The sequence below is a fragment of the Pituophis catenifer genome, unplaced genomic scaffold (assembly GCF_029215685.1).
Source record: "Pituophis catenifer annectens isolate HBS135680 unplaced genomic scaffold, rPitCat1.0.hap2 SCAF_3, whole genome shotgun sequence".
Taxonomy (NCBI): Eukaryota; Metazoa; Chordata; class Lepidosauria; order Squamata; family Colubridae; genus Pituophis; species Pituophis catenifer.
In genome coordinates, this window is record NW_027256883.1 from 154,013,080 (window position 1) to 154,037,051 (window position 23,972).

The window sequence follows — 23,972 nt, forward strand, 5'->3', positions numbered from 1 at the left end:
GTACTAAATGAGGAGTGGCCTTTGTTCTGTGGCCTATAAATATACTATGTAGTTGGAAACTTCAAATAGCACCTCTAGGGAAAATATTAAAGCATGCATGTTTGATTAGGGAGTTCTTTATATTAAAGCAGGCATATACAATCAGGTAGTCCTCAACGTACGACCACAATTGACCCCAAAATTGATGTTGCTAAGTGAGAAATAAAATGAGTTTTGCCCCATTTTATGATTTTTCTTGCCCCATTTGTTAAGTGAATCACTGCAGTTGTTAAATTAGTAACACGATTGTTAAGCAAATCTGGCTTCCCCGTTGACTTTGCTTTGTCAGAAGGTTGCAAAAGGTGATCACATGATCCCAGGACACTGAAACCATCATAAATGTGTGTCAGTTGTCAAGCATCCAAATGTAAATCACATGACCATGGGGATACTGCAATGGTCACAAGTGTGAAAAATGGTCATAAGTCACTTTTTTCAGTGTGGTTGTAACTTCAAACGGTCACTAAGCAAACTGTTATAAGTCGAGCACTACCTGTGAAAAATGTGATTAAAGCATTGCTTTATGGTGGAAAACTGTGGCCGGTGGGAATCAAGTAATGACATTCATAGGAGCTTAGTTAGCAGCAGTTGGGAGCAACAGTAGCATGAGGCCTATAATGATCTGTAAATAAAACAAAAAGACCCCAACTTGTGCATAATGGAGTTTATTTCCTGTCTTTTTTTAAGACGAACAATGAGGATCCTTTTAATTCATCTGCAACAAGTTCCGTTAACAATATAGTTATAACAAAAAATTTGTTCGAGGAAGCTCCAGTCAAAAATGAAGATACTCCTCCTGCTTTGCCTCCTAAAACTGGAACACCTACCAGACCTTGTCCTCCCCCACCTGGTAAGAGACAGTATTAAATCTATAAATGCTAAGGTTTATATGGAGCTTTTTTCAGATGTAATGAAACTGTAAAAGGAGCATCCTATATTTTTCCCCACGTTCTGTAACACAAGAATGTCCAATTTAATTACAAACTAATTTTCATTTTTTAAAACTTTGAGTTGTATATTTTTTAAATGTCCAGTGCAACAAATTATAAAAGAAGCTGTTATTTTGTATTGTTCTAATAGTACTATAAAACTCTAAATTTAATTTGATATGGATGGCTGATTTGAATCATTTTTAATATGAACTGTGATTTGAATTAGATGGCTAGCTCCCATTTTATATGTCCAAAAGCATTCATGTAATGAAAATCGTGGCAAACATTATCTACTCTCCAACTCAATACCCTCATCCTGTAACTTTAGAATATTTTAGAAAATCACATGAGTTTAGGATATGTAGCATTACTTAATACTATATACTGAATATATTATTGTCATGTTCATAATTATGCTAACTGGTTGTTTTGGTGTAGGAAAAAGACCTATCCACAAATTGGAATCTTCAGAATCTTTTAAATTGAATGATCCTTTTCAGCCTTTCCCAAGTTCTGATAGTTGCAAAGGACAGGAAGCTGATCCATTTGCTCCCAGTGGAGTAGGCAAAGAGATGGATTCCAGCAATTTTGCTAATTTCAATGCTGTAAGTACGGAGATAGTCAGTTAAATGATTGTTTTGCAAGAATAGTGAATGTTCCTATAAACCTTGAAGATGGGAATCAGTTCCTCTGTATTAGTAATCTCTTATTTAAAGAATACATCATCATGATCTATTTGGAGAGAAATAGCTTGTTGTTAGCCTTCCAGTAACACATTGACCACGATGCAATAATAACAGTAATTCTGAAAGTTCTCTGAGGTTTTAATCTAGCCATAATTGCATGTAGTATTATATAATGTCCATATATCAACCTGTAGCAGGACTTACAAATTGATATTGCAACAAGACAGTCTTAGCTCCAAACACTTTCCTTAGCAAGCAGTCATCCAGCAAGCCTCTTCTTTCCTGCCCAGGCATTCGAAAAGGCAGCTGGTTGCAATGTCTGCATGATCCTTAGTTGTTATATTGCATGACAGTCATTTGATACGTTTTCTTGAAAGAGGTGGAGAAAAAGTAAATAACATTCTGAATCTATTGACCACATGATACAGAACTATTCACAAAATTTAATTTACTTTCTGTGATTAATTATAGGACTAGTATACTGTATGATGTATTTTAAAATAATTCATCTGTATACTTTGCAAATGATAGTACCTGGGCCTTTGTTTGCCTGGGTTGGAAGCTAAGTGGGGTCTGATCTAGTTAATACTATGATGGGAGATAAACTGAAAAGCAAAAAAGACTTATTCCTTCATATTACAGTGTTCACAAATTCTTACTTGCTGTTCTACTAACAAGTCTTATGTTTTTTCTGTTTTAGTATCCCACTGAAGAAGATATGATTGAATGGGCAAAAAGAGAAAGTGAGAGAGAGGAGAAAGAGCGACTAGCAAGATTGAAGCAACAAGAGCAAGAAGATTTAGAACTAGCAATTGCACTCAGTAAATCTGAAATATCAGAAGCATGAAGGGTTGCCTCAAATATTTCTCCTTTTCCCTGGATATCTAAGCTATACGTAAAGTAAATCAGAAGTTACATATGAATGGGAAAGTCAAAAAGGCTTTAAATCCTGCAAATGTGATTTTTTGAGCAATTATCTTATTTTTAACTTTTTCATAGCCATTATTTTCATTTGGCAATTGTTTAATATAGCAATTTTCCATTTGTACTTACCTTGGAATTCTTCTGTACTGTACACTATTACACCAAAGTAGCTTATTTTAACAGGCAAAAAAAGGAAAACCCTGACAACTCTACATTTTTAAATTTGAACACAGATGCACAACAATATATTGTGGACGATTTCAAAAGACAAATATGTTTCATGCAAAGTACTTTTTTTCTATGTGTAATATATTCTTTGCAGTGTGAAAATCTTTAAAAATGCAAGTGTGAGTAACTGTGAAGTGAACACATTTGTCCTTTAAAAATGGCTAGGTCACATATAAGAGATCTATGTTCTAAAATATTAATAGATGGCATGTTTTATGACTTTTCAGAAGGGTCCTATTTGCAATTCCTATAATACTGAATTATTTTAGTTCTTCCAGGTGGCCTGCATTTGGCCTGTAAGTAAAACTGTCAATATAGTTAATCAAATTATAGTTATTTAAAAAGAAAACTCTAGCTTGCAAATATTCAGGTAATTAAAAATTCTGATAATCCTGCTTTGTATTGAAATATTCATGTCTGGCATTACAGTATTAAAATTTATATTTTATGTTTTACAGAGATAGCATTTGATCTTAAATACATGAAATGCTTTATGCTTCTTGTTTTCTTTTTACTGGAAGCTCCAATACTGGACTGGATATCAAATAGAAAATTTCTTTTTCCCCCTGCATTAACTGCCTTTTTGCCTGCCCATTAAGAGTCTAAAGAAACTTAGACGTTTTCCAGGGAGATAATAAAATTAGACTGGCCAAATTCAGTGTCAAGAATTCTGATGCTAATTGAGCCAGTTTCTTTTGTGAAATATGCAAAAAAAAAATGGTGATTTGACAGCTGAGTTTGAAATAAGGTAGGAAGTAGACTGCACAAAAGATAACTAACAACAGTCAGTTACTGTTGTGTATAATTTATTGAATGCCAACTGATGGTGCACCTTAAATTAAATACCCTTATGTGGACACGGAGTCAAAATAAGATTGAATGTTAAAGAAAAATAAGTTATTTCCTATTCTATATAATGTGTTACATAGTGCAGAGTGTTGAATTCATTCCAGATACCTTCCTTTTTACTCTGAAATGCTTAGTTAGGCTGCAGGCTTACAAAATAGGTGGTCCTGTGTCATTGCCACCCCACCCCAATGCATGATATGGTATTTATAACTAAATTGTTTTTTTTTTTCTTCTGCTGCAAAGGATTCCATAATTGCCACTGTCAGGATAAGGTATTTCCATTTACCTGTGGATGCTGCTGTCAAGAATCTTTTGAAGAAAGTAGTGTTTCCTCATTTTTTAAATATTAGTTTGGATAAACTTTCTCTTTTGCACTGAGAAATGAGAATTTAAACACCTAATAAACAAAATAAAACCTCTTGCCAAGTATTAATAACCTTAATTTTCTCATGGACTTTCATGGTATTAATCATACAATTTGTGTGGTTAACTGCATTTCTTACTTTTAAATGTATACTTGGTGGACCAATACATTATCTGTGTCACCCATAGTCATGTATACATGTACGTGTATATATGTACACAAACATTAATTCATTCAGGCATAGGATTAAAAGTTCTGAGTCACCTGATGTGACATTTTATGTTACTGATAGATCATAGAACTTTTACTCGGAGTATCTCGATAAACCACTGCTATGTCAGCTTTGATGGCATTACTACTAAAGTTCTAAAAGGCTTGTAAGAACTTTTTCAGGCGGGGTTAACCTCTATTTATAGACTTTGTTTAAAAATTCTAAATACAGCCTGTAATTATGAATTAAACTGTTTAAGTATACATGATGAGCCTAGAGAGTTTTTTTAATGTTTTGTGTAAGGCATAACGCATCACCTGTTTGGATCACTGTTCAAAAATTATTTCACCTGATACAAATATATAAGTGGAAAAAAATGGTTCAACTAATACTTCTGAATATCAGAAATATGTTCCAACCTCCAGATTAAACTGCCATCTCCTATTAGCATGACATTAGATTTGCAGACCAACCAATTCCAGTATGGTACATGAGATTACCATCTTTAAAACTCATTCTGAAATGGAAAGCAAGAAAAAGATAAATACTGGTCTTTTCAATATCTTTATGTTTCAATATTATAAAGCATGGTAACTTTATAATTGATCTTCTTTTGAAAAGTCACCTTTTAGATTGTTGCATGATTATTGTACAGTTCCAATAAGGTCTGCAATAAAACCTCTACATCAGTAATTTGATGGCTGGATTTATAACTTGCACTAAGATGAGCCCAAATAAACAAAATTATTGGTTAGCACAAATGTGCTAATCCAGTCACTGAAATCATTCTATTGCCAATCTATTAATAGTTTATAGTCTATTATCTATCAATAATTTCTATTGAAATCTATTAGGATTTCAGTTTATCAAAATTTCCTTCTTTCAAGATCTAGTTAAGAACTATCTTTGTCAATATCGGTCTAATCCAAGCCTTACCTACCCTGCAACTCTCCAGATGGATCAATTCTGCAGTTCCCAAAATGTTGCCATGAGCTACAAGTCGCGCTCAACAGATTTGAAATTATGACTTTGGGAAAAGGAGAACTTTGTATGTATTTTGATCTATTTCAAGAGGCCTGATGTCTCTATTTGAGGATTTGCACATGTGAACACTCAAGTGGATACAAATGGTGGATTACCCTTACTGAGCAGACCAATATATGAGTGCTGGTTGGTCTCTGTTACATTTGTAATAGTTTTAAATGACCCACTTTACTAAGAAAACATCTTAATCTACAGCTTTTATTTCCCACTTACCTCTTCTTTTATACTGTTCCCAGCTTCCAACAGTATGCCTAATAGTACTGTCCATGCTGAGAATAATGTAGAAGCATTTCTGACTGTATAAATCTTAAACAGAAAAATAATGTACTTGTGTGGAGTCTGAAGAACATGCTAGATAACATTCATAGTATGCACAGTTTTAATACATAAACTATGCCGTTCATTAAGTGAAATGTCCTCAAAATGTGTGTGTATCATAACAGATGTGATAGATTTGTACTACTATAAAGATTAAAATGACTTATCTACCCATCTGAAACTTTTTTGTAACTTTGGATGTTTTACATTAGTTATTAATTCTGGTTGATACCTAGTATTACACTGGTTAACTTTGCTTTTTTAAAAAATCTACCTTAAATATTGAGGTACTGTGTGAATAGAATATACACATGATCAACACATGTAGATTGATTGATTATGTACCATCAAGTTGGTTTGATCTTGTCTGACTTCTGGATAGAAACATGGCAGACTAGTACAGTATGTCTCTGAGGATAATGCAGAGGCAAAGACCAATGGTCAGACAATATGCCTGAGGTAACAGAGCTTTTCCAGACAAAAGAGCAGCCATTAAATCATCTACATGAGCTCCAGAGGTGGGGATGAGGTCCACACGAGGAAGCCCATAGGAAAAGAAACTACGGATCAGCCTTCCAAAGGCTGTAGAAGATGACTACATTTAGTGTAAGGATACATTAGTAGAATCTTGCAAGCCTTAAAAGTACAAATCTACTACCATCTCTTTACTGAAGTTAGTGTGGATTCTCTCAGTTTTTTAACATCAAGCCCCTGGAAGCTCCTCCCTTTCTCTTGTGTGTTTATTTCCTAGGCAGCATCATTTCCCCTCAATCCCCAAGATCACCCATACACCCAGATGTAAACTACCATCTTCTATTAGATGGCATCACACCAATTTCAATATTGTATATCATGCTTAAAGCTTTGTGCAAATTCTGTTTAAAGGATGCCGGCCTGATCCACTTTCTAAAGCACATTTAGCATGTAAAGAAGCCTTGAGAATACTTAAAGCTGTTTGCATGAGTTTATCTTCAATCCACAAAAGAATAAAGTTAAAAAATGAAAATGCCAGTTACACATTTTTTTAAAAGAATTAAATGCAAAAGTCTTACTGGGAGCTTAGAATAAGAAAATTTAAAAAACAGCCTAAAGGGACAATTAAATTTGGAATATTGCCTCTTTAAAATGCTTTTTTAAATTACAGATAATGTACAGTATATTTCTGTGGGAAAGAAAGAATATATTAATTAAGGAAGCTTTAACAGTCTGATTGACAGACTGTTAAAGAGATAAATAGAAAAGAAACGAAGTTCTGAAAAGATGTGATCACAGAAGTACAGAGTGCTGGATGGCACCAGTGTTAAGAACATGGGGGGGTGGGAAAGCCTCTTTTATGTTTTACTCCCCTTTTACAGATTGTAAATTTGATATATATAACAATGTTTATTACTAAAGAGTGCGAAAATGATTGTTAGCCTTAATAGGCAGACCAGACAGGAAACAGAATCAGATGAGATAATTCTATCTTATTAAAAAGATAAAAGGTAAGGAGTCCCTGTGGCCCCTCGGCTAATTGTTGCCAACTCTAGGGGGCAGTGCTGATCTCCATTTCAAGACCATTCAGCCAGCCCTGTCCAAAGACAAGTCTGCAGTCATGGCCAGCATGAGGATACAGAGCGCTGTTATCTTCCCACCAAAATGGTACTATTTACTTGTATTTGTATGCTTTCAAACTGCTAGGTTGGCAGGAACTGGGGCGAGGCCAGGTGCTAACCCTGTCACATGGCACTTGGGTCTCAAACCTGGCTGCTGGGTTTCCAGCTGACAAACCCAGTGTCTTAACCGCTGAGTCACTGTGCCCAATAGAAAAAGATATATTAACAGAATTTTGAAAGCCTGAAAGTACAATTTTCCTACCCTCATCATTAAAACCTTACAACTTGGGGTGATTTACAGTTATAAAAGGAAAAAAAGGAACTGTTAAACCACTTCAAAATAATATATCTATGATAGATAAATTCATACAAAAGGATACTATTTTGTTGTCCAGCAAGGTTATTAGATGTGTATAAAATGCTTATATATTGAAGTTACCACGACGGACGATAAAATGACAGATATTTTGTGGAATACTAAACCTAGACTTTTTGCTGAAAATGGAAGAACTAAAATAATTTCTAGACTGAACAATTAAAATTGTCTTTGATGTCAATGTATGTATTCACGTACAAGATAAATTATGATTTAAAAAAAAAAAACCAATAACTATGGCTTAATTCATACATTAGGTATTTGCTATTCAGCATAAGAGATGGCTGCATGTTTTCTTTTCCCTGAACCACTTTTAAGTTCTTCCTGAGAATTTAATTTTTATGCTACCTGCCAACCAGCCCCGTTGAAACCTTATGGATTTATCCTCCCCTCCCAATGGCAGAACTTGTAAATGTAATGCGGAGAACACTAATAATTAAATGAACCCATTTTTCCTTTAAAAAAAAAAAAAAAAACCTCTCACGCTTTCTTCTTCCTCTTGGTTGATGGATCCAGTCAGGAACTGTTCAGTCTTCCTTCCAGCAAGAAGGAAACAGAGAGAAAAGAAAGAATGTATTAGTCTTGGGCGTTTCAGACACGCAGTAAATTGATTTAAGACCCTGGCTTGGGTCTTTTCCGCTTGCGTTTAAACCTAAAAGCTCCCTCTGGACTCGCGCCACACCCTGATCAGACGCAAAGGGGCTCCTGGCCAAAGTTGGTGGGCAGAAAAGAGCCAAGACGCCGCTTCACAGCGGCACTCTCTTGTAGCTGATCCCTCTAGAAGCGGCCCCTTTGAAGAAGCTAGAAGAGGTGGAGTCCAACCCGGCAGGAGGGGTTGCTCCGAAGCATAATAGAACTACGTTTCTATTATAAAGACTGCAAGCCACTGGCTTTCAAGCTGGGGAGAAAAGAAGAAGGCCGGCTTCAAGCGCCCTCTGGATTTTTCAGAGGAAAATCTCTCGTAGCCAGTTCAGATCTGACAAGCGCTTCCCTGCCGGGTGCGATGGATGCGCAGCACATGCGGAGAAGGAGGAGCGAAGCCAAAGACCCTAGGTAGATACCAAGGTGGGGTGTTGGTCCTTTATTTGCGGGGATGGCTTGTTTCCCTGAGTTTTCATGCCTTTTGCTTTCAAGAGCATAAGCACGATGGCAGGCAGAAAAATCAACCGGTGAAGTTTTCGGTTAGCAATGGGTTTTGTGAATAAGCACCAGTTGAACTTTCATATTATTGGTCTTTACTGAGGTTGAAGACAGATTGCTGTATTTTGAATTATTGAGTGGTGTTTCTCCTCTTTCCTTTGGCCTTCTTTCTGATTGCAAGCTACTTGGAATGTTTTAGGGAAATGTCTTACAGAAAGCTGACTGTAGCTATGTTCGCTTTGCTTATACTGATACAAAAATGAACCATATTTTAATGAGTTTTCTAGAACCTCTGTTATTATCTAGCTATTGCTGAATTTTTGCAGATAGCATATAGTTCTATTTGACCTATTTCAAACCCAGAGAGAGTGCGGTTAGTTTGTTCAGTCTGTTATTGCAAATTGAGAAGAAATTATTAATTGTTAATTGACTAAAGTTTGATCTGTCTAATGATTGGCAAATGTACATTGCTTATAAATAATGTAAGTATGGAGCATATGCACATAAGAAAGGTGACAACTGTACAAATGAACTGAAATCATCAGCAGATCTAAAGAGCTAGTATTAATAGAGAATGTAGATGGGCCTGTGGTTTTGAAGCATTTTTCTTGGTCAGATAGGCTGGGGAGAATGTAATAGTATGGTTTTCTTACAGTTAATGACCACTTTTAAGTCCTATTCCATAACTAGAGTTATGGAAATAGGGATGAAAGAAGCTAAGCAAATTGTATAGAATAAAAAGCAAGTGTGTTAAAAAATAAACCTAAAATACAGAAGTAGATTCAAAATCTATCAGAGGATAAATTTTCATTTACTACCTATTAGATGGTAAATAAATACAATCCTATATTTTATTATCATAGCTAAGTAGAGAGATACCTTGATTATAGATACGACCAGGGTATCTTGAATTGCCTTCTTGATGAGTCATTTGACAGAGAAAGAGAATCAAAGCTGTGCAAGTAGGACTACTGGGAAAAAAATATATTACCTTGAACTATAAAATTTGGGGAGGGTTCTTTGCAGTCTTGGCTGTTGGGATGTGCCTGGCATGACAATTATAATGTGGACTATAGTTAATAAATGTTGTTGTCATAATAAATGTACTAGGCATTGAGATGTAATTAAATTGGTCATTGTTTCTACTGTAACATATGAACACAGCAACTTTCTGGGAATTTGGATTCAAGGAGCACTTGGTAGTTGATTCAGACTATTAAAATTAAACTGCATAGTCATATCAGTAAATAATAGCATAAAGCCTCTCTGCTAGTTGTGGCCTTTTATAAAATCACGCTCCCTATCCTGGAGAAGGGGCTGAAAGACGCATAAAAGCCTATATACAGATGCCTAATATAATATAATAAAATATAATATGTACCGTATATATCTGAAAGATTAAGGGAAGGCAGGCTGCATAATTTGATAACCTCAGTTTGGTGCTAGCCAGAATCAAGAAGAACAAAAGTTTGCTGCCCATTTCCTTTATTAGAGCCACCAAATATGGCCTGCAAAAATCTGGATAATCATCAGATGGTAGCAAAGTGGAACAGAAAACAGCTCTTTGCTGCCATCAGGTGATTATCCAGTTTTTTGCTGCTCAGATATGGAACCCAGCTTTTTATGAGATGTGAAGTGAACTGCAGGTACAGGGCTTTGCTTTTCATTCCACATGGCAGATTGCTAGGTGCAAACAGCTACTGTATATAAATTCTGTTAATGTGAAGTCGAGACAGGGAAGCTCTACTACAGTAGTTTGCAAGTACTATAGACAAAGAGGGTTCTAGTTCTACTGTGCATGTTGAGAAGGGAAGGAATGATTCAAGAGAAAATTGTTTTGATAATTATTAATAAGGGGGGCATAATGCCTCAGCAGTTAAAGACATGAGCTTGTCAGCTGGAAAGCACAGGTTCAAAGGCCTGAATGCTGTGCAATCGAGTGAGCTCCCAATACTTGCCCCAGCTCCTGCCAATTGAGCAGTTCAAAAGCATGCAAATGTGAATAAATAGGTACCACTTCAGTGGGAAAGTTCCATGCACCTCGGTGTATAATCATGCTGGCCACATGACCACGGAAATGTCTTTGGCTAATGTTGGCTCCTTCGTCTAAGGAACCAAAACAAGCACCTCCACCTAGAGCCAGACACAACTGGACAGGGGAAACCTTTACTTTTAATCATTTAAACACCACCAAGGTGATTGACTTCCAATATTTTAAAATTCACTTCCTCTTATTCTGGTAATCCATGACAACATTATTGGGGGTATTGCAGGTGGGATCAATAAGTCAACATAGCATTCATGATCATAAAGTTCCACTCATTTTTTACATGAGTTGCTTAGTCACAGATACCAATTATTATTTTTTTACTTACCCCTGGGATGTCCCTCATTACTACTGCTACAAGACTAGGCAGTAAAAGCTCCCTAGGCCAAGCCTCAGGATATTTGGGGATAAACAATGTATAATTAAACAATAGTGCTTATGCCAATGGTTTGGTCAAAGCCTTCCAATTCTACTTTCAAATTCAATTCCCACAGTAATTCCTGTCTTTCCCAATGGGACTGGCCCACCCCACCAGTGCTGGCAGAGGTGGCATATTGCAGATCCCATCAGTCAAAAAAAAAATCTGGCTGGTGGGTTCCAGGAGAAGAGCCTCCTTTGCTGTGACTTCTGACCTCTGGAATATCTTACCCCTGAGGTGAGATTGGGTCCCACCCTCCTGAGGTTTCGTAAGAGCCTTAAGACCTGGCTCTGCCAGATGTCTTGGGGACCCAATGGGGAAACTTCATGCTGGAGGTGGTTGACTAATTAAAACTTATATTCTTTCATCTATACAGAGAGAGATACAGAAGACACATGTCTAATTTATTGCTTAATTGAGGTGAGTGTGTCTAGGTTGAATTTGTTGCCAGCAACACACAAGAGGAGATGTGGGGCTATTAAATGTTAAACAGGCCTTGGTAAAAGGCAGGATATGCCAGAACCCATTTTCACATGTTCATATATTGCATTATTCATAAGTTTTTAAAAGGTCATAAAAGGGAGACGTGGTTCTTGTTTTCTTTCTAATTTTGTTAGTCATGAAACAGATATAGATATAAGGTTATTATTAAATATAGTCTGCTTTTATTGAGCCAGCAGACAGGTGAGAGGAATTGTTCTGTAAGCTAAAATTGTTTTGGCTCTTGGAGGGAATATGCTTCAACTGTAATCAAAGATTTTTCTCATTTAAAGAATGGAGCCATTTTGATTTAATTTATAAAAAGCTGTGTCTTCTGTTTTTAACATTTTTTACTTCAAAGTAAAGCAGTAGCACATAAAATTTTGTCCTAAATATTTATTCCATTTTAGGTGAAATTATTACTGTTAAATTCAGTGAAAAAACTGTATTCAAATTGGTATGCCTTACATTGACTTATCTATTTATTAAATTTTCCCATCTCCCCTATAAGGCCCTTGTATTTAAAAACTTGCTATATTAGAAAAGTGGGGAGATGCTGGCAAAAGATCCACTTAACCAAAGTTTTAATATTAAATCTAATCTGGAGGAGCAGAAATCCTTTGCCGACGCTAAAAGGATGGTTAAGAAATAACCCACAGGTGCTGCATCGCTGGTTCCAGATTTAAAGCTTTTAACTGGTGGACTATATTTTGCTGAGTGACGCTCATCAAGTCATTTCAGTATCACAAAACTGATAGGCCCTTTTTTTCGTGGGACTAGCTAATAAGGTCAACCTGTTTATATAGTAGCTGGTCTGTACACAAAGATGAGCTGAATCTAATGGTTTGTTTTCACCCACAGAATTTGTGCCTCTGGTCTCATTACAGATTTTGAGGGAGCAAATGGAACTGCAGGGAATTGCGTTGCATGAACAAAATGAAATGGGGGGCTGTGGGGTGTGAGACTGGATTCCATAAATTTTCCCTCATAACCTAATACTGTGCTTGTTGACTTCAGCCAAAATGCTTCAGTTTGCTCTACGTCATTTTGTGTATTTCCAAGATTTCTTTTTTTTAACGAGTGCTGAACAAATAATCCACTGTTCCTTTAAATCAAGATCATATGCCACTGTAATTCACTCCTTCCTCAGGATATTGCAACTAGGTGACCTCCTCATCTTTCCATAGCAACTCTACTGGGAAAGACACAGTAGTTGCCCATTGACGGTCAACTCAGCTGACAATAATTAACCTCCCAATCACCAAAAACATCTTTTGAATGACTTATGAAAGGTTTTACCCTAGGAAACCTTTCATACAAAATGCATAATTCTCCCCAAACTAGCTTCTAAGGCAGTTTTTCTCTATCTCAGCAACCTTAGAGTAAAGTGGAGAAAGCCCCAAATTCTATAACCAACTACAGCTTCCTAGCTAATGCCCATGGAGGCTATAAGCATATGAGCCTAGTGTTGGCTCTAACCTTAGCCTTCCCTACACCACAGCCCACTGCCACACACCATCTTTTCCTAGGAACTCCGTCTAAGCAATCTCCACTTTTTGAGCAGCTGGCAGCCATTTTCTGCCATGGGAGTCTCTTCAGGAAATGGCTCCCACAAGGTCTCTTTAGCCGGCCTTGCCAAAAGGGGCCTCTTATTAGGCCACAGGCTCCTCCTAAGGAGGAGGGCCTTTTGCTGTGCTGTGCTGTGTTGTTTACAACCATTCGCTTAGTGACTGTTTGAAGTTACAATGGCACAGAAAAATGTGACTTATGAGTGTTTTTCAGTCTTACAACCATTGTAGCATCCCCATAGTCTCCCCGTAATAAAAATTCAGATGCTTGGTAACCGATTCATATTTATGACGGTTGCAGTGTCCCAGTGTCATGTGATCACCTTTTGCGACCTTCTGACAAAGTCAAAGGGGGAAGCCAGATTCACTTAACAACCATGTTACTAATTTAACAACTGCAGTGATTCACTTGACAATGTTGGCAAGAAAGGTCGTAAAATGGGGCAAAACTCACTTAACTGTCTTAGCAATGGAAATTTGGGGCTCAATTGTGGTTATAAGCCGAGGACTCTCTGTACTGCCTGGCCCTTCCTGTTGGCCTGTTTCTGGCCTCCCAGGCCAAATCTGTTGACAAGCCTCTTCAAAAGCCTGACTGTTGCTGGATAATCCCTGGTTTTGACTCCTCAGGTGCTGCTGACTCTCCTAGCCTTGTCAAGGCCTTCTTTGCGCCTATATCACCTGCTCTAATTTCAGGCACATCTAGCCAGCTGCTATTTCTATTAGATTTCAACTGCTTAAGCTATTTAGCTTAAAGGGAAACATACTCTTCATCTCCTTAAAATATTTATTTCATATTGTGTCTCCAAGCAGCCCAAATCTGGAAACCAAATCTGCATTCCTCTCCTCTCTCTCATGTTCTTTTGTTTTATTCACATACACACACACATGCAAACCTAGGCTGGAAATTTCTGCTTTTCTCTCCACAGTAACATTGGTGTAAGCGGGTGGAGAACGTATAAAGCAACAGGGAAGGGAGGAGCTGTGAGGAATTTCTTTCACGTCAAGGTAGACCTTTTCCTTTTAAAGTGCCCTTATGGTGCACAAAAGCATAAATGGATCTAAACATCCCATGGGCATGCGGTACTTAACTGGCCCCAAACCAGTATTTCAATTTCTTTGGGCTCTGTTCCAAGAGCAATCCTGGAAAAATGAAATTATAAAGACACTTTTGCATCTAAAACTAAAGCTAAAACTGTTAGAGAATTTAATCCTGTTTTCTCATTATATAGCAGTGATCTTCACAACACATTGTATTATAAAATAGTCATCCAGTTCGGGAATGAGCCGTTGCCCCAGTTCAGCTCTGCCGTGCATGCGCGGACACCTCCAGCTGGTCTTTGGGTCTCTGCCGTGCATGTGCGGGATGGGGTACATGTGGAAGGGGCCGCACCCGCATGCGCAGGGAGCACTTGCGGGGCCCCACAGGCACATTGCATTTGGGGTGTTCGGCATGCATGCACATATTCACTCATGCACACACGTGCTTTGGGCACGCGGTCCAGAAAAGGTTAGCCATCACTGTCATAAGTAAACAGTTTTTTTTTTTATTTGTTGATTTGTTTTTCTTCATGCTCAGTTGAATCTTAGTAAGACAAAGAAACAGTTTCAAATTGTCCGGCTCTGATTCAGTTCCAGTGACTGCTCTACTTATATAAGGTCACATTGAGGACTGGTAGTTGTCCTGGATTACAGCCCTTAATAGAGCAGTATAGACTGGAGCTCCCATTGTATCTTATCCTGGTCCAGGAAAGCCTGGCAGTAGTCAGTTACATCCTTATCACCACACGTTTAAAATACTCTATGCCTTATAAAATGAATCAGAAACTAAAACTGATACAGAGCATACTAAGGGAGGACATCTGTTACATCTTAAATCACAGTGTTGTAGCCGTACTAATTGGCAATAGCCTTCTGGGACCAATTCATAATGCTAGTTTTCATGTTTAAAGTTCCATTTGGAGATCTGATGACATCGATCTGATGAAGTGGATTGGGAGCCATGGAAGTTTATGTGAAAATAAATCTGTTAATCCCTAGGCATCTGGAAGTTACATTTTTGGCCTATATTTGGCACCTGGTAACTACAAGATGGATTAGCATCAAAGGGACATTATTGAGTTTAGAGGATGCTTGCTAAAAGTTTAAATCATCTTGATTTTTTTTTTCATCTTTTTCAATGAAAAATAGAAATTGGTGCTATCTTATTTGTTGCCAGATTTTAATAATGTGGTCTTACGAAATGCTCAAGGAGTTGGAAAATATACTAAAAGTTGCATTCCAAAAACTCACAAAGAGGATGCACAGGTAGTTATGCTAGGCAAGAAGCAGAAAATTGGGTATAATTGTTGTCTTCTTAAAGTAAGCAGAAATATTTATCTTCTTGTGAGATACATTTGTGGAACCAACTATTCATTTAGAATTTATTCAAATTGAGAGATTCTTTCACTTTTTTTCCTAAACAGCCAATTTATTGAGAATGGGTGAGTAACATCTGTCCATTCAGCAGCTGGAAGTTGTCTGCTTTGAAGTGTGAGAGTAGAGCTGGTATGTAGATTGATTCCAGCAGTTTTAGGCTCTCTTGCTGTATTAGGTTAGTAAATCAGCTTTAAATGACCATATTTCATTTCATTGTATTATTAAGTTTATAGCCTGTGTTCTTATATAAGCATTTCAGGCCATTAACAACAAGTAAAACAAATACAGTATATAAAATGTGACATTAAAGTAAGCAAAAGGAATTAAGTTTTTTTAATCTGTGCAGATTACATTCTGATCGTTATCGTGTTGCTTTCCTATGCACAAAGTGTTTCTTGATTCTGCCAGAAAACTTAGTATTCATTCTTTTTTTTCCTCCCCAGATCTTCTACAACAGATCTGAATGTTGCTCTCAATGAATGTATGGTAGCTGTGAATTTCTTTCTGAATAACAAGTTCCAAGATGCCCTTGCTTCTCTACAAACTAAGTGAGCCACTGCTTCTATCTTCTGGTTAGGATCAGCATATATAATTATAGGATTTAGAGACAGGGAATGTCTTAAGAATTTCAAACATTTTGATAGTAACAGCAGTTAGTAACAGCTAACATGGATTTGTCAACAATAAATTCTGGTAAATTACTCTCCTGGGTTTAATGTAATTTACTGGATTGCACGGATATATTAAATGAAGTTTATATTGATTATAACAAAACATTTGAATAGGTGTCCTTTACTACTTAGTATATGACAAACATATAATAATAGTATTAAGTAGATTTACACCTAATTGCAGAAGTTTTCTCAAATATTATACTCCCTATGCACTTCCAAGTGTCTCGACAAACTAGAAAGAATATTTGAATATGAAATTGCATTGCTGTCTTCAAGGTCTAGCATGCTTTTATTAATGATTTTGGTCAGAATTGAGGAATCTGAGCTATGGAATCTGCAGAATGACAGTGACTTCAGAATGCTGGTCTTGACCAGATGATCAAAGCCCGGTAACATTTTACATGTGTGCGATGCACATTTAAAGAGAATGGATTTAAATTGCCTAATTGTGCTTATCCTTCTGATAATCTGTTGTTGTTGTTGATCTGACCCTAAAGACACCCTGGTCTATAGCCAACAGGGACACATAGGTGGCCCTTCATTTCCATTCCTCCAAAACTTGATTGAACTGATGACATGTTTCTCCTGCTATTTTAAATTAAGAAACATGAACATTGTAGTATAATGTTATACATACAGTATTGTTAAGAAAAAATAAGGAAAAAATTCCCGAATCCTAGTAAAAATAGAAAATCTCAATATTTTACCATCCCCTCTTTTAAATCTTAAATCTTCTTTTTATAGAAAAATGAGAATCTGATTTTCCCTTATAAAATTAACAATTTTAAACCTTACTTTCTTGAAATTAGAAAACTAGAGCTCCCAGAAATTAGAACTGCTAGGTGAAGATTTTTGGTAGCCTATTGTTTAATTATTCAACAGTGATAAAACTGTTCAGATGTTTGTATCCCAATATCAGTAATATTCTAAGATAGAATTGTTGTGTTGCAATTTACGAATATCATGTTTGCAAATCTGCATATGAACCATAGGGTTTACAATACATCTATTAAAATCAATTTTAACAAGAGCCTTGATAGTACAGGGGTTTAGTGCACCCTGTTATTAACACAGCTGCCTGCAATTTCTGCTGGTTCGAATCTCTCCAAGGCTCAAGGTTGACTCAGCCTTCCATCCTTTCTAAGGTAGGTGAAATGAGGACCCAGTTTGTGGGGGCAATAAGCTGACTTTGTATAAAATATACAAAAGAATGAAGGCTATTGCTTAACGCATTGTAAGCCGCCCTGAGTCTCCGGAGAAGGCATATAAATCAAATTAAAAAAAAAAAAAATTGGCATCAGAGTTAAATTCTCTGTTAACTTGTGTACATCCCAAATGTACTGAAACAACTCCCTACTTTCTGTACTTTATTTGTAAACTGATTTTTCTATAAGCAAAAAACATTTTTGATATATTTTTTCTCAGATATGTACATTTTATATGTATTTCTTCTGATATATCATTTCTATAGATGTGTTGTAAAAATCTGAATAATGGAAACTTTGGGATATTTCAATATTCCTCAGGTTCAAATACATATTTTGAAACACATAATTAGTGTACAGTTAAATGCACTAAAAACACACTGAATGATATAAAAACAGACAATAAAGGTGACGATTATGATAACATGTAAAGTTAGATTATGATATAGATTATGATTTTGTCTGGGAGAATTTTCTGTGTCTTATTTGAAGCTGTTTATATTTCCTATTTGGTTGCAAACAAATACAAATAAATTTAAAAAAGTATTTATCCAGAATTTAAACAGTGATATATATATATAAATCTGGAGAACTGGATATAAATTTTGGTATACTTTACCGTACTGGGATGGTACTGTATCAGTTTCTATTGATACAGAACCTGTGGAAAGTCACTGATTGGTGTAGAGCGAAGGCGCATATTGACATTGTGTGTTCTGGGGAAAAACATGAATCATGTTATATTGTGGAGAATGTTAAAAGCAAATGATAACAATAACTATACTGAAGTATTGAGAAGATAGCTTTAAATGCTTTCATTAATTTATTGGATTGGTAAGGAAGACTAAATAGGAAGAACAGATGTTTTATTGTACCTCATGATACATAAAATGTCTAAATATATTGACCCATGTTGTGTGGCTGTAGTATTATTATCCTTCTCATCTTATCTACTACCTCTCTTATTGGTATCATTATTATTATGATTATTATTACTCTGTCACTTTGTATGTACACTGAGAGCTTCTGCACCAGAGACAAATTCCTTGTGTGTCTAATCACACTTGGTCAAATATTGCATTGCATTGCATTCTGTTCTGTTCTGTTCTGTTGTTATCTAACTCTCTGTTCTGTGTCTGTTGAATATATTTACGAAATTTATGTTGATGCTTGCTCATAATGTTTCTATATATTGAGGAATGTTGTAAAATGTATACTGTTTGAAATGCATCTTTTTTTTAAAAAAAAATGTAGAACAGAACAGTAGGAGAATGTTTTTGTTCTACCATTATCGTGGCTCATAGCTCAACCTGCTGTGCTACAGAGAGACACAAGATCCCTGAAAGAACAAAGCTGTGAAAAGTAATTTGTTGTTGGATGTTACTGCAGCCTGACTTGTTTCTGTATGACACTGCAGATGGCTAATATTGTTGCCACTGGGGATTTTGGCTGATTGCCTGTGGAGATACAAGAGAGAGGGATGTGAGCAGCTGGAATGGACTATCCTTGTGTAAGAGTTCCAACCAGATGGCCACATTAAAGTGCTTTCCAAAAGTCCTTGAACTGACAGAAAAGTCTGTTGGCATAAAATTTACTTCCCTGATTGATGTTGACTTCTTCTGCTGTCTAATACTGTCCTTACTGTTTGAATGTGAGACAAATTAAGGAAACCAGTAAATGGATCCCCCAATCTTTCCCATCCTATCAAGCTTCACCTACTAGCAGGAAAACAATTATCAATCGGTCCTTGGCATAGGATGGAGCACATTAGGGCTAATGCAAGTGGATCATTGAAATGGCATCTTTAGTCTTTTTTTAAAAAAATCTTTTTTAAAATTGCATGTCAAGTTGCCCAATAGTCTGCAGGCAAGGAAGTATTTCATGTATATGACTGATTAGGCTGTTTCCTAACACGGGTCTTATTATGAAAGAAATATATGACTAAAATAGTGCAATTTACAAGCGCAAAGAAAGAACACAAATTGAAGCAAATCAACTATTGATAGTGACTAAAAGCAATGTCCTTGACTTAATGCTTCAGCAGAACAACAGTGCTGGCGGCAAGTGGAAACAGCTCATGGGTGGCCAAATAGCCAGAATGAAGTAGGTAAAATAGCAGTGCCTCCCCCCTCCCCCCATCATAGTAATAACAGCATTTAAGGCCGCATGAAACTGTTCTCTGTGAGAAGAAGTAGTAAACCAGTAATGTCTCCAATATTAATAGAACCAGCAATACATAAGTAGGAGAACCTGACTTTCTTTTTTTAAATCAAACTTCTGTGTAGTTCGTCCAAAATAGTATTACACGATTACTAGTCTTTCAGAGCACCAAATCCATGTTTAAAAACAGTCTAACATTCTTTTAAAACAATGCAAAACTCATGTTTATAAGGAACCTGAATAACATCTGACAAGTATTTCAGAAATTCTTGGTCAGATATTATGTAGACAGATGCCTCTGTGAAAGTCAATTATTATTCTGTTTATATTTTCTAATTATTTAATTCCAAAAATAATTAGTAAAGTGGGGTCAGCAATTGCAATAGATACAATGGAGTGCTCAGTATATTTTCAGTGTGTTTTTAATTACTATTCATCAGATCATAGCATCATCCTGGATTTGGGGGGTTTTAGCCAAAGACTCTTGTTTTACACAGCACAGAGGTATGAAGAAATTGAGGATTGTTAAATGGATAATAATTAAATGGATAATAATATTTATTTTGTAGCTGTGTAGCAAGTACTGGTTTAATTTTGATTGAAAATTGCCTCAAGGAAACTATTTTGAAAGGCTGCAAAAAACCTTTCTGGTCATTGCACTATTTCCAACTAATTACACTAATTAATATATGCTAATTTAAATATGGTACCATAATATTTTATCAGTTGATATAGAAACAAGTCATAGGGAGTAGAAATAAGATTATTTCTATAGCTACAAACTTGCCCATCTTCTTATTTTCCCTTGCACATACAGATTTAGAAGAATTTGATACAAGAATTTCTCTGTGCCGGAATACTGTAAATTCTAAATTGATGGATCTTTGACTTCATCAGCATGGATTGAGGAAATAGGGTGATCCTATCTTACCTAGCACATCTAACCTGAAGATGTTATCATTTTGTTAGGTTCGATCTACTAGGTAAGATAGGAAAGAATGGAATGGAAAGGTTTTTTGCAGCCTTTCAAAATAGTTTCCTTGAGGCAGGGCTTTTTCACTTTGTCAAATAGCGATAGCAATAGCACTTAGATGTATCTAATGTTTCACAGTGCTTTTACAGCCCACTCTAAGCGGTTTACAGAGTCAGCATATTGCCCCCAACAATCTGGCTCCTCATTTTACTGACCTCAGAAGGATGGAAGGCTGAGTCAACCTTGAGCCTGATGAGATTCGATCTGCCAAATTGCAGGCAGCTGGCAGTCAACAGAAGTAGCCTGCAGTACTACATTCTAACCACTGCTCCACCACAGCTCAAATGCTTGTGAATTTATGGAATTCTGATTGATAACTAAAACATCTTGTGATATGGCAGGTGGTTATCAAATAAAAACATAGAAATGTCCTTTAGATGCCATGAAAGAGAGACAAATGTAAAATGTAGATTGAGACTTTCATTTTAGTAAACAGCCAGCAGTAAACATTAAACTTGCTTATTAGATTGTGATTACTTAAACATTAAACCCATTTATTAGATTGTTGGATATTGTTGCCACTGGGGATTTTGGCTGATTGCCTGTGGAGATATAAAAGAGAGAAAAAAAATGCAGCTTTTGATGATAGTAAAAATATTGATTGGAATGTCTGCATGAAAATATGGACATCAAATTTATCAAGAACAAGATATATATTGTATTATTATGTATTTTTGAAGTCTTCTTTTCTAGATAAATTTAAATAGACATTAGCTTCATTATATCAGTGGTGTACTTTAGTGCAGGAAAAATCTAATCACATCTACTGAAATATATGAGGTATAGAAGCAATGGCGGTTCTTATCTTTTCCTTCAGAACAAAGTAATTTATAATTGCTAAAAACAAATTGAAGCCAAGTTTATGACTTCCCAAATCTATCTTGAAGGGCCATAATTCTGAACCATAACCAGCACCACCATTCAAGGATATCTTAATTCAGCCTTTTTTATGCTCCAGCATTTCTTGAAGGATGGGTTGGTATTCCCCCACCCCTAGAATCATTAACACAACAGTTCTGGATAACTACTGTCCATTCTTTAGTTGAGGAGGTGGTGAGACAAAAATTGCAGAGGATCTGGAAGGAAGCAGATTATTTAGACCCATTTCAGTCTAAATAAGGTACAGCATTGGTTTTACTCGTTGATAATATTTGGCAGAATCTGGATAGAGGTGTGTATCCATCCTTGTGTTCCTTGATCTCTAAGCAGCATTTAATATTGTCAATCTAGGATACCCTTGTGGACTGACTGGGAATATCAGGATAAGAGGCACTATGTTCTTTGATTCCCTTCCCATGTGGTTTGTTTCAGTAGGTGCTAACTGAAAGAGGGAGGTTGTGCCTCATCTATAGGGAGCTTCAGAGCTTGATGCTTTCTCTCTTCCTGTTTAATAACTACATGAAACCACTGGATAAGTTCATCCATTGGTTTAGAGTCTGGCACCGTAAGTATGCAGATGATACCCAGTTATACATCCCAACCTGGGTCATCCACATAATGCTGTCAATACATGTAGTCCTTGACTTACAACCATTTGTTTAATGACATTTGAAGGTTATGATTATGCTAAAAAAAGTGACTTACAATCAGTCCTTTCATTTATGACAGTTACAGGGTCCCTGCCATCATGTGATCAAAATTTAGCAAATGGTATATATTGGTTGCACTGTCCTAGGATCACATGATCACCATTTGTGACCTTCCCAGCTGGTTTCTAACAAGCAAAGTCTGTGGGTAAGCCAGATTTGCTTAATGATCACAATGATTTGCTTAATAACTGCAGCAAAAAAATCAAACTGGGTTTAAATCATCTTCATTGCTTAGGGACAAACATTCTGGTCCCAATTTTGGCCGTAAGTCGAGGATTACCTGTAACCAGTGTTTAGAGGCTATTTGGGTTTGGATGGGGAGAAAGCAGGCTTAAGATCAATCCTGATAAGATTTGCTCATGAATTTTAATATGTAATCTGCCAGTCTTGCAACTGAGAAAATCCTGGCCTTCATAAAACATTCCTTTATTGTCTATGATGTCTCACTTTCATTTTTTGTCTAGATTTCTAACATGCCTTCTCCCAAATAGCAGATATAATTTTATTTCATGATCACACTATCATCCTAGTGAATTTTTAATCCTAAAAAGAAAACATTTGTTGTTTCTTCAATTTCTTCTCCACCAGTTTGCATTGGGTTGTCATTGTGTGTTGACATTGTTGACATAATCTTTGTTTAAAAAAAAAAGTTTTGAGTAGCAGACTGCCTTTTGCAAGCTCTATTTTCACCTTCAACAGAGTTTCTTTTAGTCTATTATTTACAAGCTCTCCCCATTAAAATGCCTGATTCATTCAAATAAAATATACAAGACCAGGCTAGTAATAGGCATACAACACAGACATAACAATTTATAAAATAGTAAAATGTAAACTTTCAAAAACAAAACAAGATACATGATTTGATACATAATGTTGTTAGTCGTGAAGTTGTGTCCCACCCATCACGACCCCATGGACAACGTTCCTCCAGGCCTTCCTGTCTTCTACCATCCCCCAGAGTCCATGTAAGCTCACGCCGACTGCTTCAGTGACTCCATCCAGCCACCTCATTCTCTGTCATCCCCGTCTTCTTTTGCCCTCAATCGTTCCCAGAATTAGGCTCTTCTCCAATGAGTGCTTCCTTCTCATTAAGTGGCCAAAGTAGGTATTTGAATTTCATCTTCAGGATCTGGCCTTCTAAAGAGCAGTGAGGGTTGATCTCCTCTAGGACTGACCAGTTTGATCACCTTGCAGTCCAAGGGACATAATAGGCTTTCTATATTATGCATATTCTATAATTATAAATTAAAATGTGCATTATTCTAATTTATATATTTTTGTTTATCCATCCACTATTTTAAAATATAAATATTGTGTTAAGAATATTTTGTACTATAAGGAACTGATGGGCTAATAACAACTTTAAATTTATAGTGCCATCAGTGTGATACGGAAATGCTTGTGTTATAGGGAATATACTTTAGGGATTGTTGTAATTAGCTTCAGTTCAAGACCTCTTTAAGAATCACACAAGCCCATCTTTTGTTTCCCAGTGTATGATGTTCCCCAAAGTATAGCTGACTGCGCTGTAACTAACGTAATTAAGTGTTTCAGATAATGGATGTTCCTTTCCTTTACTTAAAGAGGCTCATTTAATTAACATTTTACCCTATTGGTATCTGTGTTAAATAGAACATTGCAGAATGTAAGGACACTAATCTCACTGCTACTTCAAAT

The 23,972-nt window shown here is 36.3% G+C and overlaps 2 protein-coding genes across 3 annotated transcripts in view; both read left to right on the forward strand.

Annotated features, from left to right (window-relative positions):
• The window catches only part of EPS15 (epidermal growth factor receptor pathway substrate 15), a 65,950-nt gene extending 61,454 nt beyond the window's left edge, over positions 1–4,496 (forward strand). Inside the window, exons 23-26 of one of the 2 annotated variants that reach the window (XR_011600249.1) lie at positions 727–889; positions 1,410–1,576; positions 2,358–2,557; positions 3,902–4,496. Coding sequence is in view for 1 of the 2 variants with exons in the window: in XM_070941350.1 (XP_070797451.1) it covers positions 727–889; positions 1,410–1,576; positions 2,358–2,504 (477 nt within the window). In the remaining variant the exon portion in view is untranslated. Of the gene's footprint in view, positions 1–726; positions 890–1,409; positions 1,577–2,357 lie in introns of both variants that reach the window. The other variant, XM_070941350.1, reaches the window with a different exon arrangement.
• Positions 4,497–8,569: 4,073 nt separating this feature from the next.
• Positions 8,570–23,972, forward strand: part of TTC39A (tetratricopeptide repeat domain 39A) — a 45,554-nt gene continuing 30,151 nt past the window's right edge. Inside the window, exons 1-2 of the mRNA XM_070939547.1 lie at positions 8,570–8,619; positions 16,078–16,182. Coding sequence (XP_070795648.1) covers positions 8,570–8,619; positions 16,078–16,182 — 155 coding nt within the window. The remainder of the gene's footprint in view (positions 8,620–16,077; positions 16,183–23,972) is intronic.